Source organism: Culex pipiens, chromosome 2 (genome assembly GCF_016801865.2).
Source record: "Culex pipiens pallens isolate TS chromosome 2, TS_CPP_V2, whole genome shotgun sequence".
In the NCBI taxonomy this organism is placed as follows: domain Eukaryota; kingdom Metazoa; phylum Arthropoda; class Insecta; order Diptera; family Culicidae; genus Culex; species Culex pipiens.
This window is the reverse complement of record NC_068938.1, coordinates 102184490-102202227: the sequence shown is the minus strand read 5'-3', so window position 1 is coordinate 102202227 and position 17738 is coordinate 102184490. Positions and strand designations below refer to the sequence as shown.

Sequence of the window (17738 nt, the reverse complement as noted above, 5' to 3'; positions counted from 1 at the left end):
TCGTGTTCTTAAATCCAGCTGTGTTGTGATTTTAATGCAATGGTGCCTTGAATTTGATAACATCGCAGTTATTTTAAGAGTGGTTAACATTTTGCTTCAATAGATAACATTTGCGAAGTTGGTGAAAGGCATCCAATTGAAATTTTATTCCAGTGCAACGAACAATACTGTAACGAACTTGTAAATAATTGATTATGAGAAGCACGATCCCACTGGCAGCAGTTCAATATTGACTCAACCTAATCAGCTGTAGCAAATCGTTGTTTTATCAATGAGTTTTTCATTCAATCGCTTCGTTTGCCCAGCGCCAAACTATCCACGGGGAGTGCAAAATCGGAGACCTCCTCCCTAGTCGGTAATCGGAACAGTACACTGTGGCTACACCATCAATTTGTCTGGTTGAACTTTTCACACCAGCAGCAGACCGGAAACGGTACGAGATACGTCCTGCGGTGTCATGGTGCAAACCGACGACCAAGCAAAAAAAAAGCTCAAAACAAATAACCAGTTGCTTTCAACGCTCACCTGGTCTTGGTCTTGTTCACAGTTCGCCCAGATTCAATGAACCGTTTACACGTACGTGATGAGTACACCTTTCACCAAGATTGGTATTTTGTACGGGGCAAAAAAAAGAAGGTGAAATGTGCCGACTCCTGCTGAGGTGGGAAAGCCAAACCAAATCAATGGGGAATTCGCGCGTGAAAGAATTGAATCCAACGTACGCCATCAACTGATTGCGGACTGTTTCTGACTCGTGATACGCACTTTTCCTTATCCTCTGGAGGGGTGTTTCTGAACGGTGCGTCAATTGAAGATTTGTTTTTTTTTTGTTTTTTTTTTTAATGGGTAATAGGGGAACAGCATCCAATTTCATTTTTCTCAAATGTTGCCATATAAGCACTTTGACGTTCAATTACAGCTCATAAAAAGCGTTTTTAACTGAAATCGAGTGATAAATAGCTCAATAGGAAGTGAGCTTTACAAAGTAAGTTGTTTAAATAATATGCAATTTTTTATTTGGATGAAACTTTCAGGGTAATTATGATCCTTCATCACGAACCCAAGGTGCATTTTCTTCGTGACTTTCTTTCGCAAAATCACAATGTCTAGTGATGGAACTTTGTTAAATGACAAGTTTTGTTTTGAATGAAAATCCAAAAATATTAGTTGCAAAAAAAAATGCATTTTTCATCAGTCCAGTTGTTTTCAAAATATCTATGTATAGACGGAAATTTTGTTTATAGAGTTTTTTTTTATTACTGTTTTATAAAAATTCAATTGGGTACTAAAGCACTATGTCAATTTTTATGTACAAAAGTAAAAAAACACGATTAAAAACCATTTCTGATCACATTTTGCCTTCCTCTCCTTACTGAGGGAAGGCTATAAAATCACTCGAAAAATGAACTTTTTAGTTTAACCTCCTAGACCTATCTCATTTATACATATCGACTCAGAATCACCAGCTGAGCAAATGTCTGTGTGTTTGGCTGCATGTAGACATGTGTACCGAATCAATGTCACTGGAATATCTCATCACTGACTGAGGCGATTTTGACCGTATTGGCCTCATTCGATTCGTCTTGGGGTCCCATAAGTCCCTATTTAAATTTATAAGATTAAGTAAAGTACATCAAAAGTAGGGACCTACATAGGGAAATGAAATGTTCTGGGAGAAATTTCAAACACCCTAAGGCATTCAAATTTAAGGTTGAAAAACTTGTAGTTTTTCTTTCGTGTTGGCACTTTTTTTTATACCGAACAAGCACAAACATAACAAAAACTACCAGATTATTATCAACAACAGTTTTACAATACTTGTAATTGTTATAAGTCTCGTTTTTGTGCCAAAACTATTTAAAATTGAGTCCAACCTTGTTCTTGCATGATCTTGTTGCTTGATTGGAACCCCGATTTGACAGTTCGATTGGAACCCTGAGAGTGACATTTCGCCTCTCCATATAGGTTCTCTAATCAAAAGTTATGCTTAAAAAACTGCTGCATATAAATTTCACAATTTGCAAAAAAGGGTGTTTTTTTAGCAAGGCTCTGAAATGACCTTTCTTGTGGATTAAAAATTTTCAAGATCTGACTTACCTATCTAAACTTACAAGCAGTTTAAAAAATGGTCTGAATTTACATAACATCAAATGGTCGGGTCTGATCGCCATGAAAAAGCCGTGAAGAGGGATGCCATTTTCCCCAAAGGCGGTGTCTGAATAATCTTAACAAAAAGTCTGTAGGTAGTCTGTTTTTTTTACTCATCACTTATTTTTATTAGGACCTCTTAGGTGCTGCGATCACGTTAGGGGAGATCCATAAACCATGTGGACCCTTAAGGGGGGTGGAATCACTCTATAAATGAGAGAAAGGCACCAACCACCTAAAGGTGGATTAAGTAACTTTTTTTTTGCAATAAAAAATTGACAAGACAACATTTTTTCGACTATGGTTCCCTTGGAACGAGCTGTCAAGTAGGAACTTTTCTGTCAAGAAGAAGGTTAATTTTTTCAAATTGATTTGAAAATCCGTTTTAATTTCTTTGTGGTCGTACAAAAGGTCATTGTACTCAGAAAAATAAGCTTTATAGCTGTAAACAATAATATCAGCAGTCTAAGCTTCATTTTAGGACCCAATTAAAGTTTGAAAGAGTTCAAACATGATAAATATAATTATAAACGTAGGAAAATGCATTTTGATTGGTTTTTAGCTGATTAAACTAATGTTTTCAAAACTAATGGGCCGACTTTGAAGGTAGGGGGGACAACTTCAACACTTTAAGTTAGGCTTCATCCATAAAGTACGTCACGCTAAAATCAGCCAAAATTTACCCCCCCTCCCCCCCTTTGTCACGCTTTTCCTATACTTATAACACGCAATGTCACACTTGCTCAGACCCCCCCTCCCCCCCTAGAGCGTGACATACTTTATGGATGACGCCTTATAGGTTTTCGTTTTGGAGATATTTATTTTTTTAAGGTCCTATAAACAAATGTTAACATTGAGTGATCCCTTTCACACTTTATGTCAATGTTCATTGGAGTAAGCGGCATACACGCAATGTTAACATTTGCTTGTAGGACCTAATAAAAAAAATCAAGAATTCAAGAATAAAACGAAAATTCTTTAAAATTTCCCAAGATCAATCCAATACTTCTTTTTTCAAATAAAAAAAATGTGTCAGGGGATTTCATTTTGTATCTAGAACTACTACTAATTTTTAAGGCTCTTTTCTGTTGATTATATTGCTAAAAGAATACATTTTTATGTTTATTTTGAGCAGTTTTTAAAGTACCGAGAAATTTCAATGTTTTGTAATTGTCATGCCGTGTAATTTCGATTTTTGCTGTGAAATTCCAATATTCCAATACTCGATTTTTTAAAGCGAATTTTTGGTTCTTTTTCACTTGATTCACAAAATACCGTTTTTTTTAAATACTCAAATTTTAATAATTTGCAACAAGGATGCTAGTTCAACTTTATTTAAGATTATTCAAATTGTCACAAAGTACTGTATTTTAAATACCGTAAATTAATATCTCAACATTTTTGAAAATTTTGAGTATGTAAGCATTAAAGGATAAATTATTATCGAACATATATGCTAAAATGTTACTGTTCCCTTGGAAGTATCAAAATTAGTGGCCAGATCAAATTTCTATCAATGTCACCCCGAGTTATCAAAGGTACCTTAGTTTACGGTACTAAAATTTTCATTATTTGCAAGATGGGTATCAAAAACTTTGAAATTTTGCAACAAAAAAAAAAGTATTTCCTTCAAAAAACTCTTTAAAAGGTGAAAATGCAGGCAAAATTTCAAATCGTCTGATATTTTGGGTACATTAAAAAATATGGAATTTTGTGAAAATTCTAGTATTTAACAAAACAAACTCTAGTAAAAGTGAAAAGCAAACCAAAAAATATTGTAAATAATGAAAATTTTAATATTTTCGAAAAAATATGGTATTTTGCTGATTTTTTAGTATTCTAAAAAAATACGGTGTTTTATGGAAACTACAGCATTAAATACCAAAAATACTAGAACAATAAAAATCATACCAAATTTCTCTTCGTGGGGGTGCCAATTATGATAATTTGAGTACCTTCAAAATATACGATATTGTGTGATTTTATTAATTTAACCTTAAAAACTTACCATGTTATCAAAAAATATTTTCTTAGAGAAAGCTTTGAAAATTCTGCATAATTTGGTTGGATTATGTAAGTTTTAGAAATATAATTATAGACAAACAGAGGCTTAAAGTTTCTTTCAAATCAGAGCACCTCGATACGACCTCTAGAACAAACCGAGCAAAATCTACAAAAACTGCCTCTTAAGTTAGATCAGAAGTTTGTAATTACAAAAAAACGTATTCCTCGAATCGCGTTTATGAAAGCAGTTCTTTAAAAATGCCGTAAAATTCTCTGCCGTAAGCAAACAATTTGTCGAGTTTAAAAATTGATTTTAGTCGCCTAGAAGTGTTAATTTTAATCTTTGCATCTGAAAAAAATATGTATCAAAATGTCGTTATTATTTTCATTCACATTAGAACATTAGAAGTAAAAAATATTTATCAATTTAGCAAATGTGCACAGCAAAACAATTTCGGATTATCTGCTTTATAGGGCTTTCAACAATTGATTATGTTTCCGATAATTCAATACTCCTGTTTGATCAATTTTTGTCGTTCGAGTGCTTTGAAGATTAATCCGATTTCCATCTTATTAAAGCACCGTAATCAAGCTGAAATTCCCATTTAAATCGAACCCAACCTGGCAGTGAAAGCACACGAAAGAAAAAAAAAACCACCCCCAAACTCACCGTCAAAGCTACGGTTCCACATCTTCCGGGTGATGGCGCTCCCGTCCCGGATGTTGCCCCCCTCGTTGAGCGTCTCGTTCAGCGCCATCCCGAGCAGGTAAACGCCGTCGAAGAACGCCCCGATGAAAAAGTTCACCTCCTCGTCCTCGACGAAGGTGTAGTTGTAGTCCCGTTTGGCCCGTTGGCGAACCTTTTCGGCAAAATACTGGTACGAGGGGCTTGTGGGCTGGAGTAGGGACACCCGGAGCAGGGCCTGGGGGATTTTTTGAGGGGAAATAATCAATATTGAATCTGAATTAAATCACAATGTATGAGGCTCCACAAATTTTACAATTCAAGTATTAACATAGAAATAGTAATATTTAGTCAAAGCATCACTAATCTCTAGTTATCATCTCACCTGATACGCCTTTCGGGCCGCTTGGTCATCCTCGTCACCGAGCTCCCAATAGTGGTCCCCCCAGTAGGAGCTCTGGAAGATCTCGACGTCGAGGAAGGTGAACTCGCCACGTGTCATGCCAAGTCGATGAGCCGAAAGCATAAACTTGCGGACCAAACTCCCACGAACCGAGAGGATAATCACTTTAAAGGAAAAGGAAAAGAATATGAAGAAGAAAGCAACAAATGAAAAGGAAGCTCTGCTCAAGAACGAACCACGTGCAACATGGTGAAGGTGAGTGAAAGAACGTTGTCAACGGTAATCGTGGAGCCTTCTCTCCTCCACAGTCTGAGGTAGCTAAATTAATTATTGTAATCAAGCATTGTCACAACATCGTCAACATTTTCAGTGAGAAGAGCAGCAAAGTTTTTGCGAGAGATCATGGTTGACGTTTTGTGGGGTGATGATTTGAATAAGGCGAGATAATGCTGCCTCCCCATGAATTAATTTGTGGCGTGTGAATTAAGATGTAGATGCTGAAGTTTTCTTTTCATCTCATTCCAGAATAAGACTTTTTGAAGTTCTATAATCGTGACTAACTGTGGAATTATGAAGGTTATACCGTAAAAGGGGTGACTTTGATAGGTTTGAGATTTTTCCGCAAAATGAAGAGTACAAATTAAATAAGCACGGAATGGTTTGGAACCATACTGACCATGGTAGAGAAGTACTCAAAGAACCCCAAGAAGAACTTGTCATAACATTTTGAAAGGTTTAAAAAGTTAGTTAACTATTATTAAGAAAATGTTGATAAAAGTTATAAGTTTAAACTTCTCAAAGTGTCATGATTTTCTCAATGTACATGATTTTGAATCGGAAAATGGAATGCATTTTCGGATTCTTTGGACAATTGTCCTCTAGGAGAAGGTAAACTAATTTTGTTAATATTAAATAATATGTGTTTTTGAAACATAATTAAAAAAAATCTCCAAATTTAAAGGCAATTTCAGTTGAAAAAAATTAATATGAAATGTGAAAACTTGTGATTCGTGCTTCGAATTCAGTTTAAAATGTAATATAAATCGATAATTTTATGAACAATACTAGATTAAACGAATTTCAGGCAAAATTCCGACTTTTTAACTACTTTACTTAAAATTTATATGCCTTAAAACTTAGTTAACTTAATATAAACATTTATTTTTTTTCTTTAAATTCTATATCATCAACCTTAGTGATGGTCCATTTAACGTAAAAATGAAGTTTGAACACTTATAATCTGATTTTAACAAGAAAAACTATGACTATCAAAGTCACCCCAGAATTTAAAATGAGAATTTTTAACGTAACTAGTTTTCTGAGCATTATAGAAAAATAACTTTTTCCCGAAATAGTGCATGAACTTTGTGTGGCCTACCCCAGTACATGTTTTAAAAATAATAGGGGAAATTCTCGTATGTTTGGCAGGTTAAGCACTCGCTCCTAACTCCATCCAATTTGCCGATTTTCACTATTTAAACAACTAATTTTGCAAAACTTTTAGTAGAAACTTGCTTGCTCACTTCTTATTGAGCTATTTATCACTCGAGTTCAGTTGAAAACGCTTTTAATTAGCTTTAATTGAATGTCAAAGTTCTGACCTGCCAACATTAGAGGCACGCTGGAATTAGATGCTGTTCCCCTAATCTTGAGAAAACCCTATCCAGTTCCAAAAATAAATTCAAATCCTATCAAAGTCACCCCGGTTTACTGTATCTAAAAATCGTCGGTATACTTCTGTTTTAATCTTTGTTCTTTTTACTTACTAAAAGCTCTTTTGAATAACCGCTTCAAAAACGCTTTCTTTTATAAGTTTGTTCTACTTAAGAAGTTGACTTTCACCAAAGATATCACCTACTGAATTTGCTACCAACATTAGGAAAATTTTCCAAAGACCAAACAAAAACATTTCAAACGATGTGTAGGGGCAGGGGGGGGGCAGAATGGGCCACCCTTGGTTTTGGGCTTTAGAATGGATTTACAAACTGTAAGGCAAAGGTCTTATAAAGGACGTCAAATAACATCACCACACCGAAAACCACGTTTGAATTCATTGTATTTTTCGAATTAAGAGCAAAAATGTAAATTCATTGACAAAACCAGTCAAATGTTGTTTATTTCGAGGCTCTTAAATAAGCTTTCTCAAAGTAACATTGTTTGAAAAAGTTTGTTCAATGTTTATAATGTTATCAGGAGCTATTACGAAGGTAATTAATCAACAATGGAACCTTGAAATCATTTAGAGGCTTGGTGGTGGAAGTGTTAAATTTAAATCCACTTGGGGGCAGAATGGACCACCCTTTTCCTGCCTTATAAAAACAATCAAAAGTTATGAAATTTTGGTGAAATGGATTATATCGCTCCTGGTAGCTTCACAAATCACGTTTTATGCAACATTAGTTGATTTTTTAGTTATTTTGATGCTTATTTGTAAAAATAGTGTCTTATTTCAACATATTAAAACTATTTTCAAAAATGTTTGTATTGGTTAGTGACTATTTTCATAAAAGTGGTCTAACTTCATGGAAACTATGTTAGAAATGTCCCTTTTATCATTTATTATCTCCCTTCAATGTTTTATTAGACAAAATGGCTTGTTTTCTAAGGTGGCCCATTCTGCCCCGCACCCAGGAAAAGTAGCTGAAATTTTTTTTAAGTGGCTCAAAAATAGTTTTAAGCTAAAAATTTTCATCAACCAAGTATACAACATTGAAGGGAACATCTCAAAGCATAAGCCTACGACACTGAGTTCATAAATTTGTATGTTTTTCTATGGTTTTTGGCGCATTTTAATTAGGCGGGCCATTCTGCCCGAAGTCTTCAAGATGACGAGACACAACAAGGACATCGTGATCAACTGTACCTGGTTCATCTCGAGAAAGGATCGACAACGCCGTGTGAGCTGGAAGCAGTTCGGGCAATTTTCAACATCATCGTGTCTTGGGAACGATATCGTCCTGTGCACCGAGACGTGACGCAATGTTCGAACGGCTTGCAGTTTGGGCATGGTGGAAGAAACTGTTTCATCAAGAGTCGTTGTGCAACCTGCGAAGGTGAGCACAAAATCCAAGCTTGCGAAACAATCAACGAGAACATCGAAGCGAAATGCTTCAATTGCGGTGGCAACCATTCGACCAAGAATCGGAGCTGTCCAAAACGGGCTGAGTTTGTAAAAAATCGGCAGCAAGCGACGACGAAGCACCAACCAATTCGTCGCAAAACACCACCAGCATTCACTGACGTGGATTTTCTTGCTTTGACGTCACCTGGAGCGGGATCTGTTCGAGTGGTTGAAAATCAGCAACCATTGCCGTTGAATCAGCGGCAAAAAGCTGCAGAGAATACAACAACTTCAGGCTTCAGTCTGCAACCGAGGGAAAACCTACCAACATCAACGAATGAAGGCAGTAGTGACCTGTTTTCATCACAAGAAACAACATCTGAACATTTTCATCGAGATGACAACAACACTGCGTGGTTGCAAAACTCGCCAGGAACAAGTAAGAACGCTTGGGGCATTCATCTTAAAATACAGTTCGTAGTTTACTCGTTCTATGATTTTGAATAATTCAAAGAATTTATATTTTGGTTTTAAGTTAGGATAAGTTGTTAAAGTGATTTTTTCTTTTTTACCCAAATGTATTCAATTCAATGCAAAAATGTAAAACAATTTGAAGTTCACAAATGAATCTGAACAGTTAATAATAAAACGTAAAAATACTACAAAGATGAAGAGCATTAAGCCATACCACTTAGCATGTAAAATAAATGTAGTTATTATAAGAAAGTTCAAGATTTCCAAAAAAAAGTGTCCACGTGGTTCATGGATGGCTATTCATTTTCTCGAAAAGTCAAAGTGTATCCATGCGACAAGAGAGCACGATTTTGTCAAAATAAATATATAGAATAAAACTCAAACCATTCCGACGAAACCACGAAGATTGTACACCACCAAAGCGCCAAAAGTTCTCAAGCATCCTGCATCGCAAATTGCAAGATAAAACCAACATTATAAAAATGCTCATAACGTGCCCGATTGCACTCATAACGAAAAACTTAAGCATGAAAAGTGGTCTGCACTTTCACACAGCGCCCTCACCACAAACACCGATTTAGTTTCACCCCGTTTTTTAACTGTTATTACCGGATGATCCCGCGAATCCCGCTGTACCTGAACCCGAGAGCCCATCCATAACGCTTAAGCTTACCCCGGGCGTACATGCTGGCGTCCTGCAGATAGTTATCCAGATCCTCCTCGTCGTTGCCGTCCAGCTCGCGCATAAAGGTCAGCACGTCCTCCTCCTTCAGGCCGTACTCGAGATTTTTGCCCACCGTCAGGGAGAACAGATCGGACCGGTCCAGCAGCAGCCCGACGTGCTTCCACCCGAACTGCTTGAAGATGCTGGAGAAGACGAGCTTGAGCCGGCACTGGCAGTACGACATCCGCGTCAGCGTTTGGTACTTGGACTTGTCCTTGAAGATGCCCTGCGAGTATTTTTTGGGGTGGTCGGAAAGTTTTTATTTTTTATTTTTTTTTATTTAGTTTATATTATACTTGTCAAGTCTTGAAAATTATTTGTCTGTTAGTCTGTTAGGCAAACAAAAACCAAATTAAATTATCAAACATTCAGTGTTTTCATGTAGTAAGTCAAAGAATGACGCCGGTTATGCAAATATTACTTGGAAGCAAAAAAAAAAGTCATCCCAAACAAAACGAAGGAAAAGAAAGAAAACCCACTTCTCTGAACCGTCATTGGCTGAGAGGCTGGGTAAAAATCTCCGGGAAATGAAAAAAAAGGAAAATGTAATGTAATGGACCTACCGTGCTTTCGTTTTTCCATTTGTTACTCAGCCGGCCGAGGATTCCAGATGTCACCGAGAGTTCCCCCTCGGACGGAGGCTGTGTTTGCGTTTGTCGACATGGCGCAGCATGGGAATACGCGATAATCAATATGGAGATCAGGCAGGAGGGGTTGGCAGCATGGAAATGAGAAAGATTTGCGGATTTTTTTCTGCTGTTTGTCAGTTGGTTTTTGTAATGGAAGATGAATTGATTTGGAGCATGATACTGGAAATGATTAACTGCAGAGGTGGTTGTTGGTTAGATTACATCAGGACAATATCATAAAATTGCTTTTTGAAAACAAATTAGAAATTATGAGTAGTGAACATTAGTTCAAAATAAGTATTTTTGGTTAAAAGAAAAGAAAAAAAATCTGTTTCATCGATATTTCACAAAAACAAATAACCCATACAAAACTGTTTCCACAACAATAATTTTAAGCCATTAATACTTTGAGTAATTTCAAATAAGTTTCTGGAAAATGTTAATCCATTAAGGTTAAGCTTGAGGCTTGAAATTAATTTGATTAAATTTAACCCACCGGAGGTCGCGTACGTGTACTTTGTACACAGTTTGTAAGGGCACTTGTAAGAAAGGCGAAAACACGCGACTTCCCGAAGGTTAAAGTTTTGTACTCATCTCCAGGGCTGTGGAGTCGGTGGAGTCGGGTCATTTTGGGGACCTGGAGTCGGAGTCGGAGTCGTCAAAACTCTAATAGCTGGAGTCGGAGTCGGAGTCGGCTAAATTGTATGAGCTGGAATCGGAGTCGGTGCCAGAGTCGTGCATTTCAGATAGACCCGGAGTCGGAGCTGGAGTCGGAATTTCAAAAAAAAAATTATAATTTACGCACTTATTTATTGTTCAATATTTGTTATGATTCAGGATAATTCCCTTTTTTTATTTTTTTCATTTATTTATTGAATTGCGTGCACTGCGTTGACATTTTTTTGTTTAATTTATTTTTTGGTTCAAGATATATCTTGAACCAAACACAACACAATACAAACCAAGATATATCTTGGGCCAAACATTGAAAATTACGCCCATTTAAAATGCTAGTCTTGATTTAAAAGATTTCAAAATATTTTTTTCGAAAAGATCGGAAAATTTCACGAATATTCCATGTATTAATTTTGAAAATCTGACGACCTTTGAATTGTGAGTCCAACTGCCTACCAGTGACTCCACCGAGGCAGGGACCCAGGGAGACGACTTCTTCACCTGGACTGAGCTATCGACCTAACCACTAGGTTAGACCGGGGCCAACATTTACTTCCCCGGGGTGGATGGAAGCTTAGGTGTAAAAAGAGGTTTGCAATTGCCTCAACAATCAAGCCTTCAAGTTTCGAGTAGGAATCCCGTAATCGGGAACGCCAAGGCAATGCTGTAGAGCGAATAATTTGATTTTTGATTTTGAATTTTGAAAATCGGACCATTAGTTGCTGAGATATCGTCATTAGAAAATGGTGGGTTATTTTTGTGAGACTTTGAAAACTCAAATTTTCGTGTTTCTTTTTCTTAAAGCGGCTCTATCTCAGCAACCCGAGGTCCAATCTTCAATGTCTCTTAGACAATTGTATAGCAAATTTTCTGAACTTTTCAAAAAAATTTTTTTAGAAATAGTCACTCATGGTCACTATTTTTAAAAATTGAAAAACTGCAAATATTTCGCTAAAATTAAACTTTCGGTGGCTATATCTTGGAAACGGAGCACTTTATCAAAAAATCTGTAAAGTACTTTTCGATTGCAAATTCAATTTTGCATTAAAAAATAATGTCAAACTTGTTTTTGCATGAGACTTTGATTTTTTCCAAAAATCACTATTTTTCAAAAAATCATAACTCGGCGGATGATTTTTTGACCATATTTTCTCTATGGCTCAAAAGTTGCGGATTTTTGTCCCCTAAAACATATTATCGCGGGTGCTAATAATTAGAGTTCACGCGCGCTGATATGACCGCAGAAGAATGGCCGCATGACAGCCGCAGAACAAATTTTTGGCTGTTGTTAAAGGTTGCCTTGAGTTTTTTGCTGACTTTTCGGAAAATATTCAAAACAAATCAGATTGACAGCCAAATCAACGCTGAATTTCAGTTCAACCTGCTGATTTTTACACAGCGGTAGTTCGGCGGCTGTAACCTCCTGTCAGACACAAAATTTTTTTTTTCTAAAACTAAATTTTTTCACATTTTTTTAAATTGAATTTTTTTCTAACAATACGGTATTTTGTGAAAATTGGAGTATGAAAAAACTATAGAAAAATGAAAAACATACAAACACGGAGAAAAAAGAGTTCCCAAAATCGTGAACAAGCGTTCATGAAAATGAGAACCACGAACAAAGTGTTCAAATTTGTGAAGTTTCGATAGAATTATCGCCGATAGAATTATCTAATTGACGATATCAATCACGATAGAATCATCGTTATCGTTATAACAGTTTCAATAGATCTTTACAATACTATGCTTGGCTGAAGAAAGATAAAATTCTTCCCTATCACTTGATGACACCAAGTTCACATCTCTGCTGATTGCATTTCAGCATCTCAAGCCAGGTTGATCCCAACATCAAGACTAGAATCTCATTTTCCCCATTCTTCTTTAGCTTTTGCAATATGTGATTGCTTGGAAGCAATCCGTGTGGACAATAAATGTTATTGAATTGAACGAAAAAAACCTTCCCTTTCCTGGCCGGAAGCAGAAGTCACACAGCGCGAGCGGAAGGACGACGACGGTGATTTGCTCGAATCCTTGCAGTCCCGCCGTGTCGCACATTTAGCAGCAATAAAGACTTTTCAGGGTGGTTTTAGCTGTTGGAAGCCTGTGGATGGTCTCTCTAGGGTGGTTGAAATTTGTTGTTTCGGGCTTCATTTATGGACTGAAAATTATCTCAAATCCTAATATGATGGAAATTTTAAGTACTTTTCAATGCAATTTTTCAAATGTACACCCAAAGTTAAAGACCGAGGGGATAGTCCTGCCGAAAAGAAACGTGAGGAAAGTACTATTTTGCGAGAGTAAAGACCTCTCACGTGTTCATTCGTTCATTGAAACAGTTCATCCAATTGAGTGGCTTATATGGACAAATGACCGACACTTAGTCATCGAACCATGTTGGCCCATGCGGTAAAGGCACGGTTCATTAGGCCGAAGGTCTCAGGTTCAAGTCTCGGTGCCGGTACTTTTTTTTGATAAATGAACTTTTTTGAAAATGAACCCATGAGTAAAGAACTCTCGGTAATTTCGGGATTTATCCTCTCAGTCTGCACACAGTACCATTTTACTACCGAGCCGTGCTCTTTATCCTCTCGTATGCCGATGCCCAGTTCTGCACACAAAAAATATTTCCGAATGTTACATCATTTATTATGTAACACTTTTGCACGTCATTAAACATTTAAATTTAAATGCAATTTGATGTAAATTTGCAACAAATTATACGTAAAAAACATGATTTTACGTGTGATTCAACCGTTTACGTCGAATCTCACGTTTACATCAACTGAGTTTACATGTAATTCATTTTTTACGTGTCGAGTAAATTCACATATTTTTTTCTGTGTGGGTGTACAGTGAAAAGTCAAATTTGAACCACTCTAATCGGTTACTGATGCTGCTGACACTACAAACGCACAAAAATAATAGACCAATAACACGCTCAAGTAATGAGACAGTCGCGTGTTAAACGATGCGAAATGCTAGAGAGAAACAGAGAGAGCCCTCCTCTTCTCGGGTATCATTTTCCCGAGGAAAATCAACTCTAAAGTGGCGGGCTGGGATGATCCCTTCCGTTGCTGATGCTAGCCGTTTCATGGTGGACTATTCTGATGGGAAATACTGGCCAAAATAAAAGTATTTCACAAAAATGTTTGAGATACATGATGAAAAGTTTTTTCTCTTTGAATTAAATACAATTCATTTCCATCAACAATCAAATCAAACATCCTGAATAGCCAAAATAATTACTAAATTTTAATTCAAATTCAGTCCACCCTTTGAATTAGATTTTAAAGTAAAACGTAAGTAACCCCGCTTGAATGTTATTTGCCGTCAAGCTAAGTGTATAACTTTCCGATACAAGTGCTGCAAGTTCAAATTTTCAGCACTCAAATGGATGCTGACACAGTAGTTTATGCAACAAGTTGCAAAAATAAGTTTTTTTTCAGCACGAGGCATACATTTATCTAACGAGGTTTACCGAATTGGATAAATGCGACGAGCACTGAAAAAAATAATTTTGCAACGAGTTCAATACAACACTTTTTGCAATTCTAAAAAATACTCCTTGCATGGAATTGTAAGTCAAATGTCCATGTATTTAGTCAATCTACCGTTGAGATCACCGTTGAAAAGTTGAATTTTCCAGCATCCATTTCAGTGCTGAAAAGTTTAACTTTTCAGAATTTGTTTTGATACCGGCTTCTATTCGATTCTGTTTCGTCGTTCGAGAAAGGCACGATAAGTAAGAAGTTCCACGACGGAATTGCAAAATGTACTTTTTAGTACGTTTATCTTTGGCCATGAAAGGTAGGCCATATTGTTATCAAAGTCGTCCTTTTAAGAATGAAAGTAAGAAAAAAAATTGCCTAATTATTTTTTTGCAATTCTGTCGTGAAACTACTTACTTTTCCTGTCATTCTTGAACGACGAAATAGCCTACTTTTCTGTACCAAAAATAACAGAATCGAATAGCAACACTTTTCAGCACTTGTTTCGAAAAGTAACACTTTTCAACATTTTTTTTTATTTAAACGATTTATTGACAAAATACATGAAAATTTGGCATAAAATTTCACTCAGTGTGTATTTTTTTGGAATTGCAAAAAATGTTGTATGGAACTCGTTGCAAAACTTGATTTTTTCAACACTCTTCGTATTTATCCAACTCGGTAAACCTCGTTGCATAAATGTACGACTCGTGCTGAAAAAATCCTCTTTTTGCAACTTGTTGCATAAACTACTATTATTTAAATTTCATTTAAAATTAAGTATTACGTTTTTAATGGCCAAAATAATTGTTTTAAATCCTCAAATTTACAGATTTTAAAATAGTAGTTTATGCAACAAGTTGCAAAAAGAGGATTTTTTCAGCACGAGTCGTACATTTATCCAACGAGGTTCACCGAGTTGGATAAATACGAAGAGTGCTGAAAAAATCAAGTTTTGCAACGAGTTCCATACAACATTTTTTGCAAATCCGAAAAAACACCCATTGAATGGAATTTTAAGTCAAATTTTCATGTATTTTGTCAATAAATCGTTTAAATCAAAAAAATGTTGAAAAGTGAAAAGTTCAACTTTCCAGCACCCATTTCAGTGCTGAAAAGTAGAACTTCAGCATTTATTTTGAAAAGTGTTGCTATTCGATTCTGTTATTTTTGGTACAGAAAAGTAGGCTATTTCGTCGTTCAAGAATGACAGGAAAAGTAAGTAGTTTCACGACGGAATTGCAAAAAAGTTATTTTTTTATTAAAATAAACGTTTTAATTATGTCCACTGGTAATGTCCAACATTCCACAATCAGCCAGCTTCTGGTGGGTTGGTGGAATCGCGCGATTAAACGCGGGGAGGCGCGCTGATGCATTAAATAAATTTGCTTTTTAGATTGCTTCCCCCTTGCCTATTTCTGCGTGTTTTGCTGACGAACGTAAACAATCGGAGGGCGTGATGTTGACCTTTTTTGCTCATTTGAGGAAAGAGTTTTGAGGTTTATTTTAGGAAACTTATCTGAAAGTTGTTTCTTTTTTTTAATGGTAATTTGAAATATTTTTTTATGAAATATTAAAAAAAATAACTTTTATTTAAATGTTGTATTAAAAAAATATTTGATAAATCCCGAAAATTCTGAAATCTTCTAAAGTAAACTTCAACTCTACCTGATCGCCCATCCCGGTGATGATGGGCGTGTTCCAGTAGTCGGCCAGCCGGGCCACCGGTTCCAGCGCGAAGGCACAGGCCGGCCCGATGAAGGCGATCACGTTGTCCTTGAAGTGCATGTCCGCCGCCAGGCCCGGTGATTTGGCGCCGGAACAGGACGCGTAGCTGAAAAGGTTTGAGAAATTACAAATTTAAAAATGCTTAGATTCAAAATTTTGATTTTTCTGCAAATTTTTCAAAATAAAATACAAATTCAACTGGCTTGTGATGCACTCCTCTTGTATGAACAACACTTCTTTCGATTATGTGTTCCGGAGTACTTTTGATAACAGAGCTCAATTTCCATGAGCTTCCGAAAATGATAGACATTTTGGTTCTCTTTACTGCTCCCCCATTGATGTCCCCTTTACTCTTAGAGACTCCTTCACATGAGGACCATACTGTATACTTATGGAAATCATCCTTCTATTCTGAAGCAATCGTTCGACCGTTACAATTTTGATGGCACTTGCCTTCGTCCTTTTATCTTGAATTCATGGAAATGACCACCACAAAAAAGACAGAAAATCCCAGACAAAATGTTTGGTTTCGTCTGGAGCTGTGCTTTTTTTCTGTATTCGCTTTCCCCTTATTTTGATCCACTTGATCCACACGGAACGACTCAATCATTTGACAAAGTGTCCTTTTGGATGACTAATGTAAACACATTTATGAGCAGCCCAAACAAATCACTCCATCAAACGTAGCAGCTGGGGTTTCAAGTTGAAGGATGGATGCTCCTATTTTCATCCAGTTGAAATTTAGCTTTTACGCTTTTTAGTAAAAACAATATGATTCAAAAATAGATTCACTCACCCCTTTCGCCATCACTGCGGAAAGGGAAATCACATACTTGTCACCAAAATTCACCGACTTCAAGTCGTCAAGTCGCACCCCCTCCTGCCAAACTGTAAGCCCATTTTTATATGTATCCATCCGTCGTCGTATAAATAAATCCCATCACTCGTCGTCACGCCAGACGACGATTTTCCTCTTGATTTGGTTGGGTCTTGGATTGGTTTGAAGTGGGGGAAAAGTCCCCTCCAGGATATTTACATTCCATTGGATAATTAACCACTGGTTTGTAGAGGCAAAGACAGCGATGACTCGAGGGTGATGACTGTTGATTTAATGGACTTTATTGGTCTAGTCACAAATCGACAAATCGACGAGTTGATGTGTCATGTTGATGGAAAAATCAGATCATATGCTGAAATTTAAGCAAAGATGAAATCCAATAAAAATAGAATGGTGCTGTAACATCAGGGGTGACATTGGGTCTCAGAGTGAGATTGAGTCTTACAATATTGCAGATGACCGATGACCGTATTTGATGATATTTTAGTTTTTTTCTAATAAAACCATGTTACTCGCCTTGCTCAGAAAACGTTGCAAATTGGCTAGTTGTACACAAAAAAAAAATCCGTGTAAAATCGCATGTAAAAGCGTGCACATCACCTTTGTGAGCAAAAGCATGTCATATTTTATAAGAAAACGTGTACACAAAAAGCATGTACGCAAAAAAAAAAGATTTCGCACACCCCAAAAATATCATCAATACGGTGAGAGTAATCTCCAGATTACCAAGTCCGCGCCTCAACCCTCTCGGCTATCTCACCGCTGTGAAATTGGCTTGATCAACACCGATGTAACTGTATGATTCCCATACATCGTATTACAGTAAATGCAGTATACGACGCTACATTGGCGTTGAACCAAGTGTTCTTTTATATAAGATG

General features: G+C 36.6%; 1 protein-coding gene across 1 annotated transcript in view; it reads right to left on the bottom strand.

Annotated features, from left to right (window-relative positions):
* Window positions 1-17738, bottom strand: part of LOC120431107 (atrial natriuretic peptide receptor 3) — a 29949-nt gene that overhangs the window by 5687 nt on the left and 6524 nt on the right. Inside the window, exons 3-7 of the mRNA XM_052706950.1 lie at window positions 15960-16125; window positions 10063-10140; window positions 9449-9725; window positions 5223-5404; window positions 4823-5075 (exon numbers count right to left, since the gene is read on the bottom strand). Coding sequence (XP_052562910.1) covers window positions 4823-5075; window positions 5223-5404; window positions 9449-9725; window positions 10063-10140; window positions 15960-16125 — 956 coding nt within the window. The remainder of the gene's footprint in view (window positions 1-4822; window positions 5076-5222; window positions 5405-9448; window positions 9726-10062; window positions 10141-15959; window positions 16126-17738) is intronic.